Source organism: Pipra filicauda, unplaced genomic scaffold (assembly GCF_003945595.2).
Source record: "Pipra filicauda isolate LSUMZ 115617 unplaced genomic scaffold, ASM394559v2 scaffold377_size797966_pilon, whole genome shotgun sequence".
In the NCBI taxonomy this organism is placed as follows: Eukaryota; Metazoa; Chordata; class Aves; order Passeriformes; family Pipridae; genus Pipra; species Pipra filicauda.
In genome coordinates, this window is record NW_024104506.1 from 608597 (window position 1) to 630817 (window position 22221).

The 22221-nt window shown below is 45.8% G+C and overlaps 1 protein-coding gene and 1 long non-coding RNA gene across 2 annotated transcripts; one reads left to right on the forward strand and one right to left on the reverse strand.

Annotated features, from left to right (window-relative positions):
• Positions 1-200: 200 nt before the first annotated feature.
• Positions 201-9958, reverse strand: LOC120323917. Its single transcript, XR_005564851.1, has 4 exons — positions 7563-9958; positions 5195-5386; positions 2502-2624; positions 201-747 (listed from the first exon to the last, which is right to left on the reverse strand). It is a non-coding gene; the product is annotated as an uncharacterized LOC120323917 (long non-coding RNA).
• Positions 9959-18838: 8880 nt separating this feature from the next.
• LOC113997183 (protein shisa-1-like) lies at positions 18839-20895 on the forward strand. Its single transcript, XM_027738833.2, has 2 exons — positions 18839-19100; positions 19856-20895. Exons 1-2 carry the CDS (start codon positions 18839-18841, stop codon positions 20314-20316), a joined length of 723 nt encoding a protein of 240 aa, XP_027594634.1. The 3' UTR covers positions 20317-20895.
• Positions 20896-22221: the final 1326 nt, after the last annotated feature.

Genomic DNA, 22221 nt, shown 5'->3' on the forward strand with positions numbered 1-22221 from the left:
TTTACAGGTTTTAATTATTACATGATCAGAATCACAGACTGGTTTGGATTGAAAAGGGACCTTAAAGCACATATAGTTCCAACCCCTGCCACCGGCAGGGACACCTTCCATGGGTGTTTTTCCAATTGGGGATATTGGTGTGATGAGCCAGTCAAGTGTTTTTATGGATCCCAGCAAGAAAAGACTTGAACTCCATAAGGTGTTGATTAAAACACTGTTTATTAGAGATAACAAATCTTCGTTCGCGAAGCCTAGCCATGATTAGAGATAACAAGAGAAGGGAAAAGGGGATACCCTGCCATTCCTTCCCTGGTGGGAATCTCAAGCTGTGTAGGATCAAATGGACCCCAGCCAGGGAACACTGCACAGATCTGGCTTCATCCTTTCATCTGTACCCTCAGAATTAACCAAATCTGAAATTCCTACCCCTCGTACAAACATTCCATACTTGTACAAACCCACACAGTTTGTACTTCCAGGGAAGAGGAGACACATGGAGTGTAAATCCTGGGTGTGGAGCAGCACAGACTCCTCCTCTGCAATTAGTGAGGGCAGAATTTATTAATTACAGCTTTGCATTTGTGCTCCACATAATCCAAAGTCGGTTTTCCCCCCATTAGCCTCTCCTGGGGTTTGCAGAAGGATGAGGATACTTTAGAAGGTTACTAATAAACAGAGTGGGTATCGTTGAAGGGACTCCACAATACTCCACGATGTAGGTGTATAATATCAACTCTTCTTCCTCCTCTTCCCAAAGGAAATGGCACACACAGAAGGCAAAAATAAAAAAATGAGGGAAGAAATAAGCCCGTGGAGATGAAAAGAGCTGGAGTAACAGCTTCATTGCCCAGCCAGGCACTATCACCCTCACAGCTTATTCCCAAACTAATCATTATGCCACAGGGATCAGTTTGAGCAGCAATCCCAAGGAATGAAGAGAACTGACTTCTTCCAGGGAGCTTTGCCCAAATAACAGATGTATTGTCCACATCTCTCTGCAATCTGCATTTACTGAGCCTGAGGAGTTGAGGCAAAGGGAGGTGTCAGAAGAAAACAAATGGAGAATGAGGCCACAAAGTTGAGCTCAGCCAATACATTTTGAGTGTATTTGAGGAGGAAGGTGAACTCATAAAAAAGGACCTTATAACCACCCAGGTCAGTGATGAATGGGGCTGATTTTGTTGGATGGATGACAGAACTGTCACAGAGCAGGACTTGTACCAGGCCACCAAGGCCATGTCCCAGGCTTGACTGAACTTGTGAGTACAGCTCACAGCACCTTCAGACTACACATTTTTGCTGTCATTTTAAGTCACATTTATTATAGAATTTCTCCTATACTACAGGAATCTGTAACTCTTTTGATCTTGCTCTGAGTTCCTTACACTGACATTGATTCTGCCATTCACCCAGTGCCCACCCTCAGGCTGGACAGGTTTTGTATGGAGAGAAGAGGGGCTTTCTGAATTTTTTTTCAATCTGCAGAGCAGTTTGAAGAGCAATTTCTGTAATGTCATTTTTATTAGTCACTCACCCTTTAGGAAGTGTTTAACAGGCAGATAAAATCTAACATAATAAATCTCTATCAACAAAACAGTCAAATCTTGTGTGATGCGGATGAAAATTACATTTTTGGGAATATATTTGAGAAAAGAACAATTTATTGTGTACGTTTACTGCGAGAAGGATGGGAGGGGCATTACCAGACACCCACACTGCAAGCTCCTGAAATACAAGTACCAAAGGGGCTGTTGGAAAAGGAGTCTTGTTTACAAGTCTTATCAAGAGAATGGTGCCAAAAATGCACTGAGATAATAAGTTTAGATACAATTCAGTGCACACAGACCCGCCCAGAGCCCAGATCCTGTCATTTTGGGAGCGGACAGCACAAGGAATGTCATGACCAAGTCCATCAGTGTGCTGATGCCAAGGCCAGCTGAAACACCAGGCAGGAATTTGGCCTTCAGAGTTTGTTTTTCTCACTTTAGTGGTACTCAAGAAATAGCTGTGTCAAGAAAGAGCCTCAGGAAGAACACATTTTGCCCATATATTAGAATTTTGACTGTCACAAATAGAGTCTGAAGTATCTTCTCAGAGAAGAAAAATTTACAAGTAGCTTCATTCGGGGAATATGAGGCTGCTGAGAAAAATGAAAGCAGAGCTGGGCATGGGCTCCTGCAAACCTTAACCCTTGGAATTGTCCTAATTCTCAAGGGCCCTTCAGTGGAAATTTTTAAGTGAGTTTTGATATCATGAGGTGGTATCAGAGTCTTTATGTGAGGAGCTGCAGCATCACTATGTAACCTGGGCTAGTGGAAGGTGTCCCTGCCCATGGCAGGCTGAAACTGGATGATCTTTAAGGTCCCTCCCAACCCAAACCAGTCTGGGACTCTGGGATTCTATTTGCAGCCTCTGCTAATAGACCCAAAATGATTCAACTGATGAGTTTCCCTGAAGGTTTTGAAAGTAGCTCATAGAAAAAAATTTGTACCCTTTCTTACCCCTTTTTCTGCTGACAGTGATGGTCCCCTCAGTGCTACCAGTGCGGGTCAGATGGTTCCTAAAGCCTCATTGCTCCGGTTGTACTGCAGTTGAGTCTTCCACGTCCTGGGACATCCAGAGATCTGATGGACAAAACACAGTTAGTTCATCTCTTGTACCACTGAAGGAGTCACAGCACTGAGCTGCCCCCGAGCTGATCCTGCTGCAGTAATTCCAAACTCCTGATCCTGATCTCCCTTCCAAAGGTTTTACAACACCAAGAGGTTGTGATTGCACCAGACACCAACAGTTTGCATGCAGGGACCATCCCTCTCGTCCTCTAAATTCAATACAATCAGATGGAGCAACCAGGTGTCCTGGATATTTTTAGATTCCCTGGTTGTGTTGCTTTGCTGTAGATTAATAACCTGCTGCTCATGCTGTGCTGGGGCTGTGGGACAGCCCCCCCCCCCCAACCTGTTCAGAGTCAGGAGGGGTTTATTATTTAAAGCATCACTCACAGAAATAGAAAATCACTGTGAGGGAAGGAAAGGTTTGGGAGAGTGTGGTTTTTTTTTTTTCCTTTGCAGTTGCTGTGGCTGGATGTTTTTAGTGGAAAGAAAATAAAATGTCATCATAACAAGTCTGGTGAAATCACCTGACACTTGTGTCCACTTCCAGCAGAGTTTAGGAAGGGGACTGAAGAACACACAGTTTCATTGTTGCTCTTGGAAGTGAACCGAATGCATGAACAAAGAGCTCAGACAGGGAAGTTTCTTCTCTTTTCCAGTGAATAGCCAGGAGCAGGTTGTGATGATTCTCATGTTCAAAATTATTCTACAAGATTCTTTGTGTTTATTGCCTTGCAATTCAAGCTGCACTTCTTGTTTTTAAAAATCTTATAATTAAGTAGCCTGGTTTGTACCCCTAGAATTAAAACAGTCTCCCTGAACATCACAAGCCATGCTCATATAAATTTTACTTGCTGCCTAAACTTGAGAAAACAGACATAAATCTGACTTTCACAAAGAGATGAGTTGCTGAGAAGTCCCTGGCATGAACATTCATGGAATGAGACTGTGAGGGAAGGCTGAGCAAGGCCAAAGCAAATGTGTTTCCAGTCTCCAACAAACCTCTGTAGATCAGGTTTTGCAGTGTGTGTCTGTCACTGCTGGGGGAGAACAAAGCCTTCAAACCTCCCAGAGCCTGTCCCTAAGGACACAGAGCTGTTCTCCCTCACCCTGCTGGCAAGTGGGAAAGTTGTTTCCTGGAACTTTTTTTTACCAGCTGTCATTGCACCTTGGGCTCCCAGTTGGATTAAAGCTCTGCATGGATGAGTGAGTTGATGACTGAGAGCTGGGAATGATTGTCTTCCCCCTGGCATTGTCTTCTGCCTGACTCTGACACCTCAAAAAGATAAGAGATCACATGGAATTAGCTCCAGAGCAGGGCAGGTGCTCTGTAAGGATCCAATATTCCTCTGGTGTAAGACGTGATCTGCAATCCATCAGTGATCCAGTGCATTCCAGAGCCTGAATAGAATTTTCTCTGCAATCCGAACATGTTCCAGGGTCTTAAACTCTTTGTTGCAGCACACAAAGCTCTGACCCAGTCAAGCCTTGTTAGCAGTGGCAAATTTATTCCTAACTGCTTTTCTCTGGTGCAATGGAGTTGTTCTTTTTTTGAGACAGGCCTCAATCCATCATGACAAAGGGTGGATTATCTGCCTCTCAGCAAGCTATTGAAACCTATCTGAGGGAATTCGGATGTGGGGTTAGGGAAGCTATTGAAAAAATGCCAAGAACTGTATAATACAGGAAGGAGAGCAGGGATGGTACTGAAATGCAGAATGGTATTTGGATGTCACAGTATCTGGAGAGCTGAGATGGTGTTTGGCAAGTGACAGAGAGGGATATAATTCAGGACTGGAGCCAGACTCCAGCTTTCCTTGGCTGCAGAGAGAATCTCCTCTGGGCTTTTCCCCTGACATACTCAGAAAATTGTTTTTTCCCATTTGTACTGAAGTTCAGACTTCAGGATCTCTGCCTGCACTGTGTGTGCACAGTATTTTAGTGGGAAAATCAGCTCGACCTTTTCCTGAGGCCCAGCTTTCATTCATAGGTAAACAGAGGGGCTTCTGGAGAGAGCTTCTTGTTAGGCAGCAAATTAATGAGGGATGTCCCTAGGGCTTGCAGGGAAAAAAATCCTTTAGGATCCCTCTATGCTGTCTCTCCCAAAGCCTCCTTCTCTATGTTGTGCTAATCTGTGGGTTTGACTCTCTTGTTTAATTATAGTTATAATCATCTTACTCATGCTTCATTTCCCACTGTAAATAAAAGGAATTTTAGGCTGCACTTTGCTTTTTTCTTCCAAGTGGCTGAGTAAATTTGCCCTTTTTTAAAAAAGTGACTGATTATTTCATTGTGAAATTGTGCTCATCTTGACAACATGGCTGGGCTGAGTCATCCCACTGTGAGGGGGAGCAGCCCAGGGAGCACAGAGGGACAACTGCAGGTTGTTTGTCACCAGCAATGTGGGGAGATCTTAAACTCTGAGTGACAGCAAATGGCAGCAGGATGACTTGGTACTTCCACACTCAAATCCAATATAGTCTGGTGAAATCCTTGGTGGGTTTATCTATAGGGACAATAGCAAATTTCAAAGGAAGGCAGACTGAATGTGGATGTTTATGCTAAGGACAGCCCACTCCTACCTGCTTCCAGAGGGGCTCCCTGACTTCCCAAAGGCAGTTGCCCACAAGCCACATTTGCCTGTTCCAGCGTGCAGTGGTTCTGAGTTGCAGTGTGCTTTGTTAGGTTTCATTTCCAAGGAATATCATCATCCCAGAACTTCCATCCCATCTCTGTCCACTGCTGACAGGGTCAAAATGGCTTTACGAAATAAGCTGGAAAAAATATTGGAGAAGAGTGAAGGGGCAGAGAGGGAAATAACAATCTTACCAATAGTGTTTTCCCCAGGCTTTGGCATTCCAATGGCTCTACTACTCTCTCCATTCCCTGCTGTTTTTTACCCAGATCTGCCTGAGAATGTGCAAACACCAGAACCAGCTCTGTACAGTCATCCAGCACCGGAAGACCTATCCATGTTCATCCAACCATCCATCCATCCATCCATCCATCCATCCATCCATCCATCCATCCATCCCAGTTACCACCACACTGGTTCATGTGATCTTGTTCCAATATCCCAGCCCCATGTGGATAGATGGGCTGGTTTTATTCCCAAGCACCCTGCACCCACAGGATCTTCATGTGGGGCTGCTGCAGGGAACAGTCTTTTCAAAGCCACCTCTTTAACTGAGGTGTCACAAGGTTGTTTTAGCTGGAGAGCAATGGAAATGCCATGGGGAATGGTGGATCCCATTCATCTCTTCCTGCTGAGCTGATGCTGTGCAATGCCAAAGCCCTTCCCAGCACCCGCTGGAACATCTGTTACAGCAGGAACGTGGGCAGATGAAGCAGGAATATTTCTACAGCGAACTGGAGAAAGAATATGTGCTTCTCTGATAAAGTACTCCAAGGAGCCTCTAAAAGCAAACTTGACAGAGGGCACTTTGTCCAGCAGCTCTTTGCACTCTCAGCTACCAAGAAGTGGTGACAAAAAGTCCACAGTGTGAAGAAGCACAGGCCTCTTTCATGCCCTTGGACAAAAAACAATGGAAGGGGAAGAACCCAGCTGGCTTCCGCTGGCAGTGACACAGGGAATTGTGGAACAGAGAGTGTTTATCAGGTGTAGGTCTGTCCTGCCACATTCACTCACCCACTGCTGACCTGGCACCATCACCCTCAACTCACAGTGAGACCTCACTTTGGAAAGACTGTGGCATCACCCACCCCCAGGCAGAGCCTTGTTCCCCCTGGATAAATCCTTCCAGTCCAGAAGGGCTGGTTTATACTCACATTGTGAGCCAATAAACACTGACTAACAACTGCCATTTCTCACTTTCCCTCCCATTTGTCTTTGATAGGAAACCTCAGAAGGGAAACACAACAAACCCCCAGGTAGTTCCCAGTAGGGAACTTGGGCACAGACATCCCACTATTTCCATTGACTGAGCCAATTGTGTTTAAACAGGCAGGAATGTTGGTCACTTCCAAGGGAAAAAGCTTTGGAAGAGTCAGGTGTGTCCTCACACTCCGTTAACAGTGGGATGAAGGTGTAAGAGACCTGCCTGGGCAAACAGAAATGTGGAGAAAGAGTCCCAAAAGAGAGTCCTAAGAGGAGTTTTGTTGTTATCTTAATAAGATACTTAATAGAAAACTTAGCCTTTACACTTAAAGACAGAATTCTTCTTCTTTACACTTATAATAATCTGGGCAATTAACACTTTGTCATGCTAATGAGGCCATCTACCTTCTAGGTGCAGAGGGTATCATGTATTTTATATCAACAAACTAAGGCTGGCTCAGAACCTCATTAGCCCTGAAGGAACCAACACTACAAAGCAATTTCTTCCCAGTTTGTTTGCAGTAGAAATCTTTCCTCTTTCTTTTTTCTCTTTCCTGCTGAACCCAAGGTAGTTACTGAAAGGCCACAGCAATTCAGTTGCTCATCAGCAGAGCAAACCTGTGTCTAGAGCTCATATTTCATTCTCCTGGACTACCTCAGCTTAGTCAATTCTTTACAAGGTTAAATGAAAAACTAAAAGATGCAGCAAAGCAGAAGAAAAAAAAAAAAGACCTTTCATCGCAGGGATGAAGAAGATTTTAACTGAATAACAACACAAAGTTGAGGAAGAATCCAATAAGGTTTCTTTCCAAAGAGATGAAAAGGGGGTTTTTATTCTGTTCAGATTTCAGGGCCTGTGTAACAAAGCTCATCTGGAACATTTGTTTCACTTAACATTTGGAAAGCAAAGAGCCTCCCTTGGCCAGCTCATGGATAAGTCATTCCTGGCATGTCACAGTTCACCCCCTGAACTGTGCCTTTGGTGAATGGGGCTCAGGAGCCTCGGGGGAAAGGAGTATGATCAGAAAACACATCATAAAACATGATCATTCTGGAAACAAAACTGTACAGAGTGAAGAAAAAAAAAAATCCTAAACCTTAAATCCTCTTACCTGGATGTTCAAACCAATGTGTGACACTGATGTTCCTTCTTTTTTCATCAGCTCCCCTCCACAAGCCTATACAAAGCAGAACTGCTCAATTTGCACCGCAGCTGTGCGTCTCCCATCTACTCTTTATTCCCAAAGACTTCATTATCTCCCTCATAAATACTTCAGCCCTTGGCACATCTGGGATGCCAGACAGAATCTACCGCTCTATGGCCTTGGAAGCTGTTTTGAAATTCCCTGGTCCCAAGAAATGCCCTTGCAGGGAGAATTTGCTGTTTCTCATCCCAGTCAGACACTCAGCCAGGTGAGAAATGCTCTGGGAACATTTGTAATGAATTATAATCACCAATCACTCTGTGTTTTGTAACATTAAACAAAATACTTCACTGAACAAAAGTTTCAGTCTGTCCAGGATGTTCATGTCCACGATTGCAAAGGAGATTCCCAGTGATCTTCCTCCCCACCATTTCTCCAGCAGTGCAATCTGACAGAGACGTTCCAGCCCGGGAATGAATAAATAAGTAAATCTGTGTAATGATTATATTTGCCCAGCTGAGATCTTGTTCAATCTTATTGTTTTCGAAATGGAAGCCTAAAGTTTTTCATTTGCCTACATAAGTGCTGGCCCAGTATAATCTTAAGAAAATAAATTATATATTTCAGATGTCACTCCTTTCACTGAGAGTCCATGAGTGTTAGAAAACAAAGATTGTCAATGTAATATAGACTTCTATTGCCATTTCTTCTGTTGAGACCATTGCTCTGGGAAATGTTGAAGTCCTTTCTCCCTTCTTAGGCCATTTTTAATTCACAGAAAGGTTTCTGCAGTGGCTGCATAATAAAATAAATACATTAGCATCTCAAATTTTGGGTTTTTTTCCAGGCAGCTTTGTCAGTTATTTACAACCTCTTAAGGAAATAAAGGAGTCTAGTAACCAAAGTAACCAGAGTTACCTTTGTTTACCCCATTGAACCTGATGGTCATGTTTGTGTCTCCACTCTGCCATAGTTCAGGTACTAGCAGAGCTGTGTCTTCATCTTCTCACATCCACACACGGACCCTCATGGTGTCCTTCTCACCTGTGTTTTAGGACACCTGGATCCCCTGATCCCCTGAGGGATCCCACAGTGTGTCAGCAGCCACAGACACAGCTTTCACAGGTAAAGGTACCACTGGGAGCACCAAAACAATCACAGTGGGCCTGGAGGAATCTTAATTAATGCCACAAAGCTGTGGCACAAAGCTGGTGCCACAGGTTCTGACCGATGGCAATTTTCCTGTCTGGGCCATCACCAGAGGTGGAAACTCCAAGTTTTCAACTCCTAGGCTCTCTCAGGCTCAGACAGATCATCCTGTTATTTCCATCTTGATCACATTTTCAAGACCTTCAGCTTTTCTTTTGTGGCGGCATCTGACCTTCTACACTCAGTGTTTCATGTTCATTTACTAAGTGGATGAGGCATCCAGTCTCTGTGTCAGTCATGCTGCTGTAAAATAGAATCACAGGGGAAAAAAAGATCAAAAAAAGGTTGGCAGATGCCTCTGGAGGCCACCTAGTCCAACCTCGTGCTCAAGGGAAGGAATTAAGGTTCAATTAAGATAAGTATAATAAGTACCTACATTAGAAAGTCTGAGAGATGCAAGAGGAAAGAGGGCTGACACAAGATCAGCTGTTGGACCTGAGAATCCTAAAGCTAGTATCCCCTTCAGTAACTCTAATATTTCCTTTAGTGTGAATTATTTCATACTCTCCTGTTATATCTTTATTTTCTAACATGCAAGTTTGTGGATTTTATTAATTGCTTTGGGCTGCAAGGCTCAAAGCAGAGCAATTGAAAGGCAGAGAGGAAGAAAAGCAGCACAGCAATACAGCAGTGTGTGGCAGTGACAGTTTAATATGCACCAGCAGTGCAAGGCTGACCTGCCACCCCTCCTCTAATGCCTTCAGCTGTGCTTCACCAGAGACCAGCAGCCTGAGCAATACTGGGTTTACCAATTAAGCAAGAGTAGATTGCAGTTTGGAAGGCAGTAAACAGAGCTGTGGTGTTGGCTGTGGATGTTCTGACAGGCAGGGATTTCTCTCAGTCACTGTGTGTATCAAACCCCATCCATCACACTGGGAATCACTGACAGAGCACGGGGAGCATCCATGGGAAGGGCTGTTCTTCAGTTTGAAATGACTTGGGGTTTGTTATGATTTTCTTTTCTTGAACCGTCTTTCCTCTGCTGTACCCAAGGAGGAATGTGCACAAGGATCAGCTCCTGGGGAGCCACAATTCCAGAGGCTGATGGAGCTATTTCAGGCTGCCAAAGGTCGTGAGGTGGGGTCAGTCCCTTCTCCCAAGTAACAAGTGCAGGACAAGAGGAAACAGCCTCAAGTTGTGCCAAGAGAGGTTTAGGTTGGATATTGGGAAAATTCCTTCCTGGGAAGGGCTGTCCAGCCCTGGCACAGCTGCCCAGGGCAGAGGTGGAGTCCCCATCCCTGGAGGGATTTAACAGCCACGTGCATGTGGCACTTGGGGACACGGGTTAGTGGTGGCCTTGGCAGCGCTGGGGGAATGGTTGGACTCAATGGCTTTAGAGGGATTTTCCACCCTAAATGACTCCGTCAGTCTGTGATTCTGTAAGCTCAGTTTAAGTGCCTGAATTGAAGGAGAAGCTGCAGAGCACAGGTTTTGTTCACAAGCTGTCTGTGGCAGAAATGCCCTCAGGGTTTTCGGGGTGTGTTCTGAACTCTCTGTGTCAGGGGCAGGGAAACAAGGTGCCCACACGCAGTTCTGCAAACCCACCCCTGACTTGCACCAGCCCTTAGTTCAGTTTCAGGGCTCCACAGGGCACTGCAGTCCTGACCTAACTTGTCACCAGCCTTTCCTGGCAAATATCTTCTTCTGGGGAGTTTGCCAAGCACCGAATCCTCCTCATCAGTGACACTTCTGCAGCTGGGAAAATGTCACTCAGCTGAGAATAAAGTCTAATTCCTATATAACATATGCCTCACTCAAGCACATCAAGGCTGGCTCTTCAGTCCTGCAATCCTGCTTGTCTCTGCCATTTCTCTCAGCTCCTGTCCCTCCAAACTGTCTGTGGAACAGGTTATTTCTGCCTGGCATTCCAGCAGAGCTCAGGAATTTGTGGCAGTACCAAAGGGGAGCTTTGCTGTCAGAAGGGACTCTGTGAAGTAAACAGAGAAACAAAACCTCATCCCAGAGTTTCAGCTTCATTAGAGCCAGTAAGTCCATACCCCAGGACAGATGGACTCTTTCTGCACACTCAGCTGATTACATTAATTGATAATTAAAGAAGGTTTCCAGACCAAACAGTGCCCTTTATTTCAAATGTGCAACCTTGCTACTCTTTCTGTGGGGATATGATCCAGGGCTTGATCTGGGAATTGCACTGCTGGTTATGCCAGGGAAATTCGTATGTCATACGTATGTTGATATCATGCAGGACAGAACAAGCTCCAGCTTGGTGTTGTTGCCTGGCTTTGGTCTTTCCAGATGGCTGACAGGAGAAAAAGGGGGTAAATTTCCATTGCTGGGACAGGTGAAAAAAGGTGAATGGAAAATAATGAGTTATTTTTATCTTCTCTGTCAACTAAAAGATTTTAGACCAAATGTTCAGCTGATTAATCACGTTGAAAAGTTTTATTTTAGGTGAGAAACTGGCCCTTTCAATTTTCCCTTTGCTTGGGGACATGAGTTAGTTGGCCTTGACAGTGCTGGGAGAATGGTTGGACCCCATGGTCTGAGAGGGCTTTTCCAACTTAAATGATTCCATGACTCCATGATCCTGAAAAAGGCCTTACAAGCCTCTTGGTGTGGATGTTGGTTAAGAACACAGAGAGATGCTCTACAGGCAAGCTGTGCCTTCTGAAAAGTGGATCCCTTCCCACCATCTCACACCATGGGAACACATAGAAAATGGGGCTGTTTCCCTGAAATCCCTCTGGGCTAGTGCTGGGGCTTTGTGTCCAGCTCTGCTGAACTTTGCCGATGGGCAATATCTCTCCTTCCAAGCAGGGAGCTAAAAGTAAAAGCCAGTTTTATCCTCCGTGTGTATCCCACTGTCACTGGGAGCCAGAGATCTCTGGAATCCCGCAGGGGCTGCCAAGGCTGTGGTTTCCCAGTCACTGGCACCCTCTGGTGTCAGAGAACACGGGCAGGATTTGATTGCTCAGGGAAAGTCCGAGTTGGGTTCTTTGGGAGGAGTTTCTTTTCAGGCCTGTGCCACGTTGTTGCTGCTCTTTCCAAGTCCTGCTGGCACCTCTCCTGTCACCTGGATGACGTGTTGGGCTGTGTCTTGAGAAAGATGCTGGAAACCAAACTAGACTGAAAAATGACAAAAAAAGCAGGCATGAGAACAAATATTTCACTTGTTTTAGATAATAGAATAAATTGCCATTTGGGGTTAGGTTCTTAATCTCACGTAGAGTTATGTAATCCTGCCTAAAGACAGTTTCTTGTGCAGCTCAGGCATTATCCCTGAAATGTCTGTGTGCACAAATTCAGGTGGGTATTTTAGGTTGCATGTTCCTGTATTTTCCTGACCCTAGACTGAGTTAGATGTGCTTCTGTAACTGTGACTGAGATGCTATTTTAGATGTCTAAGATGGTAAGATTTGCAGAGCTGGATACCATCTCTTGCCCCTGGAATACATGGATGTTTGGGAGGGAAATGCATTTCTTGCAGTACCTCTGATGTAGGCACAGCAGAGATCAAGCTGGGAGTCATTGCTCTGTGTACAACATAATAATACTGACATTTGGAGGGAGGAGATAGTTGGCAGAGTACGGAAAAGCCTTCTCGGAGAGGGTAAAATCAGAGGCAGATCTCAGTGAAAGTGCAGTTTCCAATTCCTAATGCAGCCTAAGAGTATTCCCTGCTGGAATACATCAGCCACTGGAGATGTGAGTTAACCCTTCAGGACAGACACCTCGCAGATGGCTGGAAAATGAAGGGCAACAGTGGCTAAACTTCAAAGCCCCACTTTAAATTGCCCCCTTTTTTTTTGCAGACTGATTATTTTGCATTTTATCAGAGATCAGTGGGAAGAGAAGAAAGACTTTGAGCAGGAGACTAAAGTAACACATGACAGAGCTGTTCTATGTCTTAATGTCTGGGGATTTAGTCCCTTATCTCTGAGGCCAGCTGGGAAGAATAGAAGACTTTTCTTGGCATTAGATGAAAATTAAAACACTTATGAGAAAATAATGGTCAAGCTGAAAGAGGTTCAGAGGTTGAGGTTTGGCTTTGATCAAGTATCCAGAAATACCAGAGCCTCTTCAAATGCTCTGAACCCCTTGGTAATGAAGGGGGCAAGAAGGACACCTTGCTTTTCCAACATTTTCTGTTGTTCCCTAGTCGTAGGAATATAATGAAATGTGACCACTTTCTACTCAAAATCAATCAGGGAGGCTCTCGTTTTAATGGCCATGGAGCAGAAATAAAAATACAGTAAAAATACAAAGTGAACTGAACTTTTCTAAAGTTCTCAAAAGATTTGGGTCCTGGGAGGGCACAAGTTGGTGAACTGTTTATCTTCCTCAAATATTTCCCCTTGCCTAAATTCCAAGGGGGCAGTTTTACTGTTCATGCCTGTGGTTCAGTGCACTTCCCAGCTCCCTCCCCAGCTCCCTTCCCCTCCCCTTCCTTTCCCAAACTTTCTCTTTCCAAATTTTCCCTTCCCTCATTGCTTTGTGTTCACGTAAGTGTTGTCAGGACATTTTAGGGGACATCTGGGTCCAAATCCATCCCAGATGGTAACTCTGAGGGAAATGGAGAGCATGGCACCAGAAGAAGATGAGATCCCTGTTGTATCACAGGGGCTGTGTCCTGTTTATCCCAGCCTTTGGGGTGGAGCTGTGATGGGAAACTGGAGCAACAAACAACATTCAGCTTCCCAGGGTTTGCTCACATGTTGTTTAGTGGGAAATCAGGATAAAAATCTGGAGGGAGGGAGTCTGCAGCCCACTCTCCAGGGTCTTCCCTTGCTCTGCAAGGCCCAGTTTCATGGTTTACAACCCGAGACATCCCTGTGCTGCAGTGGGATGAACCTCTCCAGTGCAATCCCAAACCAATGGATTAAAATGAGGGATTGGGAGCAGATGCCCAAGGCACAGGGCACAGAGGAAAAAGCTAGAGCCCAGGGCAGGTGTGAGGAGCACTAGCCCTGCCAGGGACGGGACTGAGGGCCCACACTGGGCGACTCCCAACTTTCCATTTGGCACAACCAGCACTGTCATAGAAAAGAAAACCCCTTTGTCCCTTGCAAGACCCTCTCCAGATGTTCCCAGGATTGGAATTCGCCCATTCTTTGTGTCAGGCACGCTCATCATTTCTGTCACATCAATGGTTATCCAAGGGGCAGTGTCTGCAGGGAAGTGTCAGGATAGACACCACAAGAGACATCAGAATAACTTCATCCAAGAAACAAGAGCCATCAGAAATCTCTGAGAGGACTTGTACCGAGAAATACCAGAGTCTTGCCCTGGACACCCAAATCACTGCTTCCTTTGTTCCAGCTCAGGTACCACACTGGCAGCTGAAAACCCTTTGGTGACAGAGCGCTTTTGGAAGAATTTCTCTTTGCTGGTTTGCATGTTTTCTGTGCGTCCATCTGCCTTTCCCTGGGACTCACCGAGATCTGAAACTTGGGTCCCAACCCTCCCTTTGCTGCTTCGCTTTGCTCCTCTGGAAGTTTAAAAAAGGCAAGGGATTTCGCCAAGCTTATCCCATCTTCCTTGCTTAAGAGAACTGTGAAGGATCTGTTCCTGCATGAAATTATCTGGTAATTTTCTTGTCTTCATTTTCAGTGTTTCAAGTGTTCTTAGGGGAAGCACTGCCAGACTTTCAACATATTGTTATGGTTACCACCTTGATAAATATAACCCGATTCTGTCTGTTCTCCCCTCTCTCTGAGCCTTCCCTCCTGACTCCTTATTCTCTCTCCTATCAAGCAGAAGTTTCTTTTCTTTATTTTCAGCACCTCCACGGCCTTTTCCTCAACCAGTTTCCAAAATCTTCATGGCTGCTCTTCACCTTTTCTACCACCTCTCAGTTGCTCTGAAAATGTTCATTCCAGTTCCCTGCCAGAGCATAGAAAAGCCTCCAGCTTGTTCAAACTTCAGTGAAACTGGGGTTTTTTGCGCCTTCTGTCACTCTGATTGAGAGAAGGTCTTTGTAACTGCTCACAGATCCTCCTCCAAGGAGCTGTAGCTCACAACAAGTTGACCTCAGGGCTGATCCAGTCCTACTGTTCCATTGTACATCTCCATGGAGTCTATTGGCAGGGCAGGAATTATTTCTATATTATTTTCTGTATTATTTGATGCAGCACCTTGCACACTTTTCTCGTCCGACAGGTAATACACACACACACAGAGAAATAAAAATTAACTGGCTATTCCCCAGCCTAAGAGACACCCTGACCATGCTCTGGAGCCCAGATGCTGCAAACATCTGGAGTTAGGCTGATGAAGCAGGATTTGAGCTGTCCTGGTCCTTCTCAGTGACTTCAGTTCAGGTGTAAATGCCAAGTCTCTGGTAGCAGTGTTTTACACTTGCCTGCTGCATAAAAATTAAACAAAAAATAATAGTAAGAGCCCAAGGGTCAGAGACTCATCCAGTTCAGAGCTGAAGATTTTCAAAGCAGGTTTTCCTGTGAGATTCCAGCAATCCAGGCTTCTAATCCTTTAAACTCTGAAGCAGCTGCATCTCAAAAAAGAAGGAAAACCTCACAACTAACGAACTAACAAAAATCTCCAGACTGGTTTGAAGTCCAAACACTTTGTGATTCGAGGTGGAACGAAGGTTTGGTTCAGCTCTTACTGCACTGGATTCTTGGGTTCCACCTGCAGTTGCAGCTTTGTTTGGCACCACCTGGGCCTGAGCTTTATATGGACTGAGCTCACCTGAGCTTTACATGGGCTGAGCTCACCTGAGCTTTACATAGAGCTCATCCTGATCCTTACACAGGTAGAGCTCACCTGAGCTTTACATGGACTGAGCTCACCTGATCCTCACACAGAAGCCACGAGGACTCCTCTCCTGAAAATCAGACTTATCGCATCTGAACAATATCTGAACAACCAGGAGCACTCAGGCAGAACAGCCGCTCCCAAAGCACCCTCTGGAATTCACCATCTCGATGAGCTCTGCCTTCTCCTTTCCCACTTGGAATAGGTGGTTGGGGTCCTTAGGGGAGGGGGGTCATTGGGCTGGGCAGGCTTTTTTGACAGCAAGAAGGGCTCATTCCAGAGGGGAGAGCCCAGCAGGGAACACAGGAACATGGAATTTCCTCCTCAAAATACCTGGGGTGGAAAAGTGCAGAAATGAGGCTGGGTCTTGAGGCAGGAGAAAAACAGAGCTGGAGTTGGGAGCAGAGGACAAATCACCAGGAGCGAAGTCAAAGTCTCACTCAGGGAACTTCAAGACCTGCATTATACTGAAGTCTGTTGGATATTGCCGGCTCAGCCACAAAATAATGCTCCCAAAAGGACTAATGGTGTTAAATCCATGGAATGAGCCATCTCTGTCCTGTTCTCTTTGCTGAGGAGGCCAAGCCCCCCCCCCCCCCCCCCCCCCCCTATTTCTTATTTCCCTGCTCAGACAGATCTGACTCTCTCTTCACCTTCAAGCCTCCCTCAATCCTACAATTCCATTGTAAAATCCTGATTCTGGGCACTGGTACTGCAGCTACAAACCGGGAAGTTTCCAGTTTGTGCTTTTAGAATAACAGGAATTTTTAATCAGCTCCCTACATAAAATCGACGAGGGGGAATGTGCATTTCCCTAAATAAGAGAAACAACCCTCACACTGAAAATAAAGACTTCTCTCTAAGGGCTATTTCCATGGTAACTCGTTAATTCGGAGCTCCAGCTGTGTTGGCTGCAGGAAAAGGTAACAGGGTTGTTTGTTGTTGTTAATAATGGGAAACCATCACCACTGTCCTGTCATGCAAAAAAAGCCTGGATTGCTTTGGTTTAAAACCTCCCCGAAGCTGGCAAAGAACGAGCTTGCAAAATTTCACCCCCGGCAGCTAAGATGAACAGAAGGAATGAGAGGAGAAAATGATTCATGATTTAACCTCGTTGTTCACAACCAGCATCCCAAAATATCCACGTGTCCCTTTTGATCCTGTCAAAATTCCAAGTGGGTCACAAGTTACGTAAGTATGTTGTTATATATTGATTTTATACACAATTAAATATAAGCGTATACAATTTCATACATGATTCTATGTCTGGTTTTGCAGTGGTTAAGGGAACATCACAGCACACAACAGCCCACGGCAAAATGCAGATGAAAGATTTTGAATTAGGGAAAAAAATACCCCCCAAAACCACACACACACACACAAAAAAAACCCTCCTCACATAAAAACACACCCACACATTCTGACCCTGAACAGGGACTCTTCGGTTGGTTTCCAAGAGTTTATTGCTGCAATGTGAGGTGGTGGAGTCCCAAAATAATCCATGTTGTTAAAGACGTGTGTGCAGAGAGAGGAAATTGGTAAGGGCAGCCAGGAAAGTGTTAATTGTTAACGCAAGGAACACCTCCAGGAATCTCTTTGCATTTGAATCCCTGATTTAGCAGGGTTTTTATACTCTTTTAACCTGAAAGATGGGAGGAAATAATTGCATCCCTTCTCTTTCCTGAGGCACATTTGCTCCTGCTGAACTCTGCACAGTGCTGAGCACTTGGTAAAGCCCAGCTGAGGCTGCTTTTCCTCATAACAACAAAGAATTCAAGTTAATATTTAGTCTGGGCTTAATAGTGCTGAGGTTGAGCCTGTGAGTAAACTAGAATTTACCTTAAGGCAAATTCAGCTTTGGACTTGAAGTGTCACTTCAGTGATTTGATGGCATATCACTCACCCCTGGCTGTCTGGGAAGGCTGCTCGGGATTTTCTGGATCATTCCCATGGATTTATAGGATTAGGTCCCACGCACTCAGCCAACCTTACACTTGCAGGGCTGAAATGCAGCAGGGCAAATGCACGTGCCAATTTGGAAAGGTCTCTGGTTCCAAACAGAGATTTCACTTAACAATTCTGAATCCAGGGATCTCTTTACCCACGTTTGCCAAAAAGCCAATTAAAAATGAGGCATGAGACGTGAGCGACTGGCAAAGGTGATGAGACTAACGTTGTTGGCATGTTGATTTATGACTCAACTGAACCTCCAAAGTCGTTAATAAAGCATAAATGTGCAAGCTGTTTTCAAATATTAAACCAAAAATCAGCAGAGGGGAGATAATTCTGCACAAATGTTTCTAAAATTCGGATCACTGGACAGCTTCCCTCTACAACCACTGGCATCACTCCTAAAAATTGTATGGGACCAGCTTTTGTGCACATTAAATATGTTTTGGAATCTTCAAGCCTCCAGACGTGGATCCCATTAACACACAGTTGGGAGAGGACTAAGAAAGACCCCAAATGGTCTGGTTTTATTTTCAGTTCAAAGCTGAAAAAGTCACTGCCACTCCTGGGCTGCTGCAGGGTCTTTGTAACGCTGTAGGATTTTCCCATGTAGATGAAACTTCTGGAGAGCTCAAAACAGACATTTTATTCCCTGACACTCATGGATTGCACTATGTGTAGGGAAAGCAAAAGTGCAAAAGAACCTTTGGAATTTCCAACTCCAAAGACAGAAACTAGACCAGCTTAAAGCTTCCAAGATGATTTTTTCCTACATTTTTGGATTAAAATCTGCTTTATATCCATGTAATTCATTATCCATGTTAAACAGGTAAAAATTATCTTGAAACCGGTTTGAACCAGCTACACCTCAGAGCCTGCTGGAAGCTGGTTATCCCTGGATTTTCTTTCTACTCCAGAAATTTTATTTCTCACTTGTGACCGTGTGTTGTCTCCCTCCTCTGACACTTCGGCTACTGATGAGATCCTGAAGTTTTGGTACCAAGATAACCCTGGGCTTTCCATGAAGTTTTTGTACCAGGATATCCCTGGGCTTTCCACGTTTTGGTACCAGGATAACCCTGGGCTTTCCGTATCCCGGTTCTCTGCTGCTGACAGTGCCCAGCCACTGTGCCATTCTCAGCAGGAACCTGCTCCCTGCGGGAATGAGGGAGGGAAATGAGGAAGGTGGAGGAGCCGCAAATGGTTTTCAATTAGTGCGTCCTCCTTTGTCGCTGCAAAGAGGGGATTAGGGGCACGTCCCGGGGGGGATATAAAAACTCCTGGAGCGGGAGCTCAGGCAGTGCCCAAAAGGAGGGGGAAGAAGGGGCAGCTTGTTGCCAGTGCCCAGCATGGCTCGGGGTGTGCTCTGTGCCCTGCTGCTGGCGCTGGGTTGCGCCCTGGGCCGGGCGGGGGAGTATTGCCACGGCTGGTCGGGAGGTGCCCAGCGCTGGCACCGCGGCTTCCAGTGCCCCGAGCGCTCGGACGGCCCCCTGGCCACGCTGTGCTGCGGATCCTGCAGCCTCCGCTACTGCTGCTCGGCCCCCGAGAGCCGCCTGGACCAGGGCAGATGCCCCGGGGAGCCCCTGCCCAGCCCCAGGACCCCTGTGCCAGGTGAGTTTTGCGAGCGTGCAGAGGGAATGTCGGCTGTGCTTCCTTCTGTGCCACCTTCCCTTGGTGGCATCGGCCGGGCCCCTTCTTTTCTTTGTCCCCGCAGCTCCAAGCTGTCACCTCCGCGGCAGAAAGGGTTGGAGTGCTGGCACCCTTCGCTGGGAACAGGGAATAACTGGGGGGTTCACTCAGAAGGCTTTTCTGTCAGTCCTGCTCCTAGAAAACCCTCTAAACTACTAACAGAGTACCCTGCAAACACGTCTGGTGTCCATATCCCCGTGGAACGTGTTGCTGACCTATTATGGGTTGGACTCGATGATCTCAGAGTTCTTTTCCAACCTAGTTGATTCCGTGATTCTGGATCATTCTATTAATGCATGTGCTCTAAGTAACATATTTAACTTCAGTTCTGGCTTGTATCCCTCAAACCCAAACTGTGCAGGCAATGCAACCCCAGTTTAAGTACTAACTGTAAAACTCGGCTAATTTCTACTTTATCACACACGAGTGACCAGCAGCTGTGTCACCTGAGTTCTGGAAGAGCTCTTGCACGGATTAACGGCCGGGGTTATAGGACTGACCCTCTGCATTTTGAGCTTTCTCAAGTGACCTGCTGTAACAACTCCCGGTGTCTGATCCTGCTGCAAAAGAGTCGAGAGTGAAACCACTCTGGGCTACCCCTGGTACAAGGAATGAGAGCAGAGTATACCCTGGAATGCCCGTGGATGATTGTTCCTAATGCCTCTTTGCGATTGCAGTGCCCGTGTACCTGCCTTTCCTCCTCGTCGGCTCCGTCTTCGTGGCATTTGTTGTTGGCGGCGCCTGCGTTGGAATTTGCTGCTGCAAATGCTTCAAATCTCGAGCTGAGGGGCAGCAAAGTGGGCTTGCACCCGGCCAGACTTGGCTACTAGAGCCTGACGTTCCTTCTGGCCTCTCCAGCTCTGCCCTCAGGGGCTCCCTGGGCAGCGCCCCTCCAAGCAGCATCTGCACGGCTCTGCCTCCACCCCTCCCTGTCCTCGGGCTGGCTCAAAACCCTCGGTTCTTCTCCCCTCCATGCACCAGTGCACAGCTCTCACACCCTTCCCGTGCTCTCCACGGGATCCCAAGGGATCACATTCCAGCACCGTTCCTTAAAAGAACAACTCATGGACATGGTGCTGAGGCAGCTCTTGGAGTGGCACAGGGTAAGCCAGGGATGTTCTCAGCAGTTCATGTCTGACTGCCACTCACAGCACCCACCTGCATCTGCCTCACGGTCATCATGACTACTTTGGGACTGAATTGAGGACCTGGAAATATTTGGTGCTACTAGGAAGTGCATCAATTTTGGCTTTTTACAGCTCTGAAGGCACCATTTCAGAACTTATTTTAGCTTCTTGGCGTTTTTCACTTGTATTATTTTAATGCTGCTGAAAAAGGGAAGATTCTGAGCCCTGCATACCTGCTCAGGGAACAACTGGAGCTCCAAAACTGAGTCCCACCCTCCCCTGATCCTTTCATGCTCTGGGGGACATGTCAGAGGACTTGGTTTCAATTCCTGCAGCTGAGGACAGGGAGGTGCCTTAGTGGAATTATTAATTGTGGACACCCAAGAGCCTGCACAGCACAGGAGGACTGTGCTTAACCTGCACGCTTGGACCAGTCAATTGATGGTAAAACACTGCCCGTGGCTGGGCTGCCCCCGCTGGATCCTCAGGCAAACTGTGCTGCTAAAGGAGCAACTTTTAGCCCAAATTTCAGTGATATTTACATTTTGTACAGATGCTACATGAAGATAATAAAACAGTGTATGTGTTGATTCCTCTCTTCCAGTGGCTTAGCGGTGTTTTTTTTTCTTCTTTACATAACTGGACACTTCCAATGGCTGAAGAATTAAAGGGGAAGGCAAGAACAAATTAAATTCCAGCCTGCTTTGGCTTCTTGTTGGGATGCAGGATGGCTGAGCCATCCCCTTCCCAGCAGGACACTGAGAGGAAGAAGTTGTTAAAATATCCTCCTCGCTGCTGGAGTGTTTTAACACCTCCTCCAAGCCCTGGATCCCGAGGGATTAGATTGGGAAGGGAGGTTGAAAGGACTCCACGGGTGTTACCAGCAGGAGCAGGGACCGAGGCTTAAAAACCTGTCCGGAGCCTTTCCCCTCTTAGTGTTGTCTATTAAGCAGCCAACTGGTTAGTAGTAATATGGTTAATAATATGGTTTTAAACCATAAAGGGGTTTGGAGACATCTCTTGTAAGTTAATAGACTTTGTATAAACAAATGCATGGCCTTGCACTGATTTAAGTGTATTTTACTGAGTTATGGGAAAGTAACAGGTTGGTCAAGTTGTGTCTATCAAGATTAACAGAAACTATGTAGTTATGAAGAAATGTATACATTACATTTCATGCACTTTTTTTGCCTGCTCTCTCTATTACTCCTGCAAAATTTGTAAATTCCATTTTTATTTCCTCTCTTTTCTGTCGTGCAATCCAATGCTAAATATGAAATACCAGCACAGAAACTGTCTTGACACTTATAATAGTGTAGTAGGAGAAAACACAATTGTTCCTTTTATTGTCATGGCTGGGCTTCGCGAACGAAGATTTGGGAAGGCTCTATCCACATTTGTTACAAGCACACTGGTGGCTAATGAGGCCAATACAAGACAGACATATCCGATTGCAAAAGGCACAGCAGAAAGACTCCTTAGATGGTGTATTCTGCAAGACGTGGTTCTTTCTGCGTTACCTTTTCTCCTCAAGGGTGATCCTGCGTGAGTTCTCAAAGGAGACAGCAGCGTTATAGATGGTGTGTCTCCAGGCCTCCCGATTGGAGGCCAGAGTAGACCAGTTTTGTTGATCAATATGGCCAAGGCTGAGATGTTGTTTCAGGGAGTCCTTGTATCTTTTCTTCGGGGCTCCTCTGTTGCAGCAGCCGGTGGCAAGTTCACCATAAAGCAGGATCTTAGGGAGGGGGTGGTTGGTCCTTCATCCTGGAGATGTGCCCTGCCCAGCCCAGCTGTGTTCTCAGCAACATGGCCTCAATGCTTGTGACTGCTTCCTTTTATTAACTGGGTTTTTAAACCCTTTGGGCAGGCGTATCATTAGACTGGTGCTAAAACAAACAAACAAACAAAGATCTAAA

Excerpts from the sequence above, each read along its gene's own strand:
- LOC113997183 (XM_027738833.2), top strand. The coding sequence starts at position 18,839 with ATGGCTCGGGGTGTGCTCTGTGCCCTGCTGCTGGCGCTGGGTTGCGCC. Across the intron at positions 19,101-19,855 it reads CCCCAGGACCCCTGTGCCAG|TGCCCGTGTACCTGCCTTTC; the intron begins GTGAGTTTTGCG and ends TTGCGATTGCAG.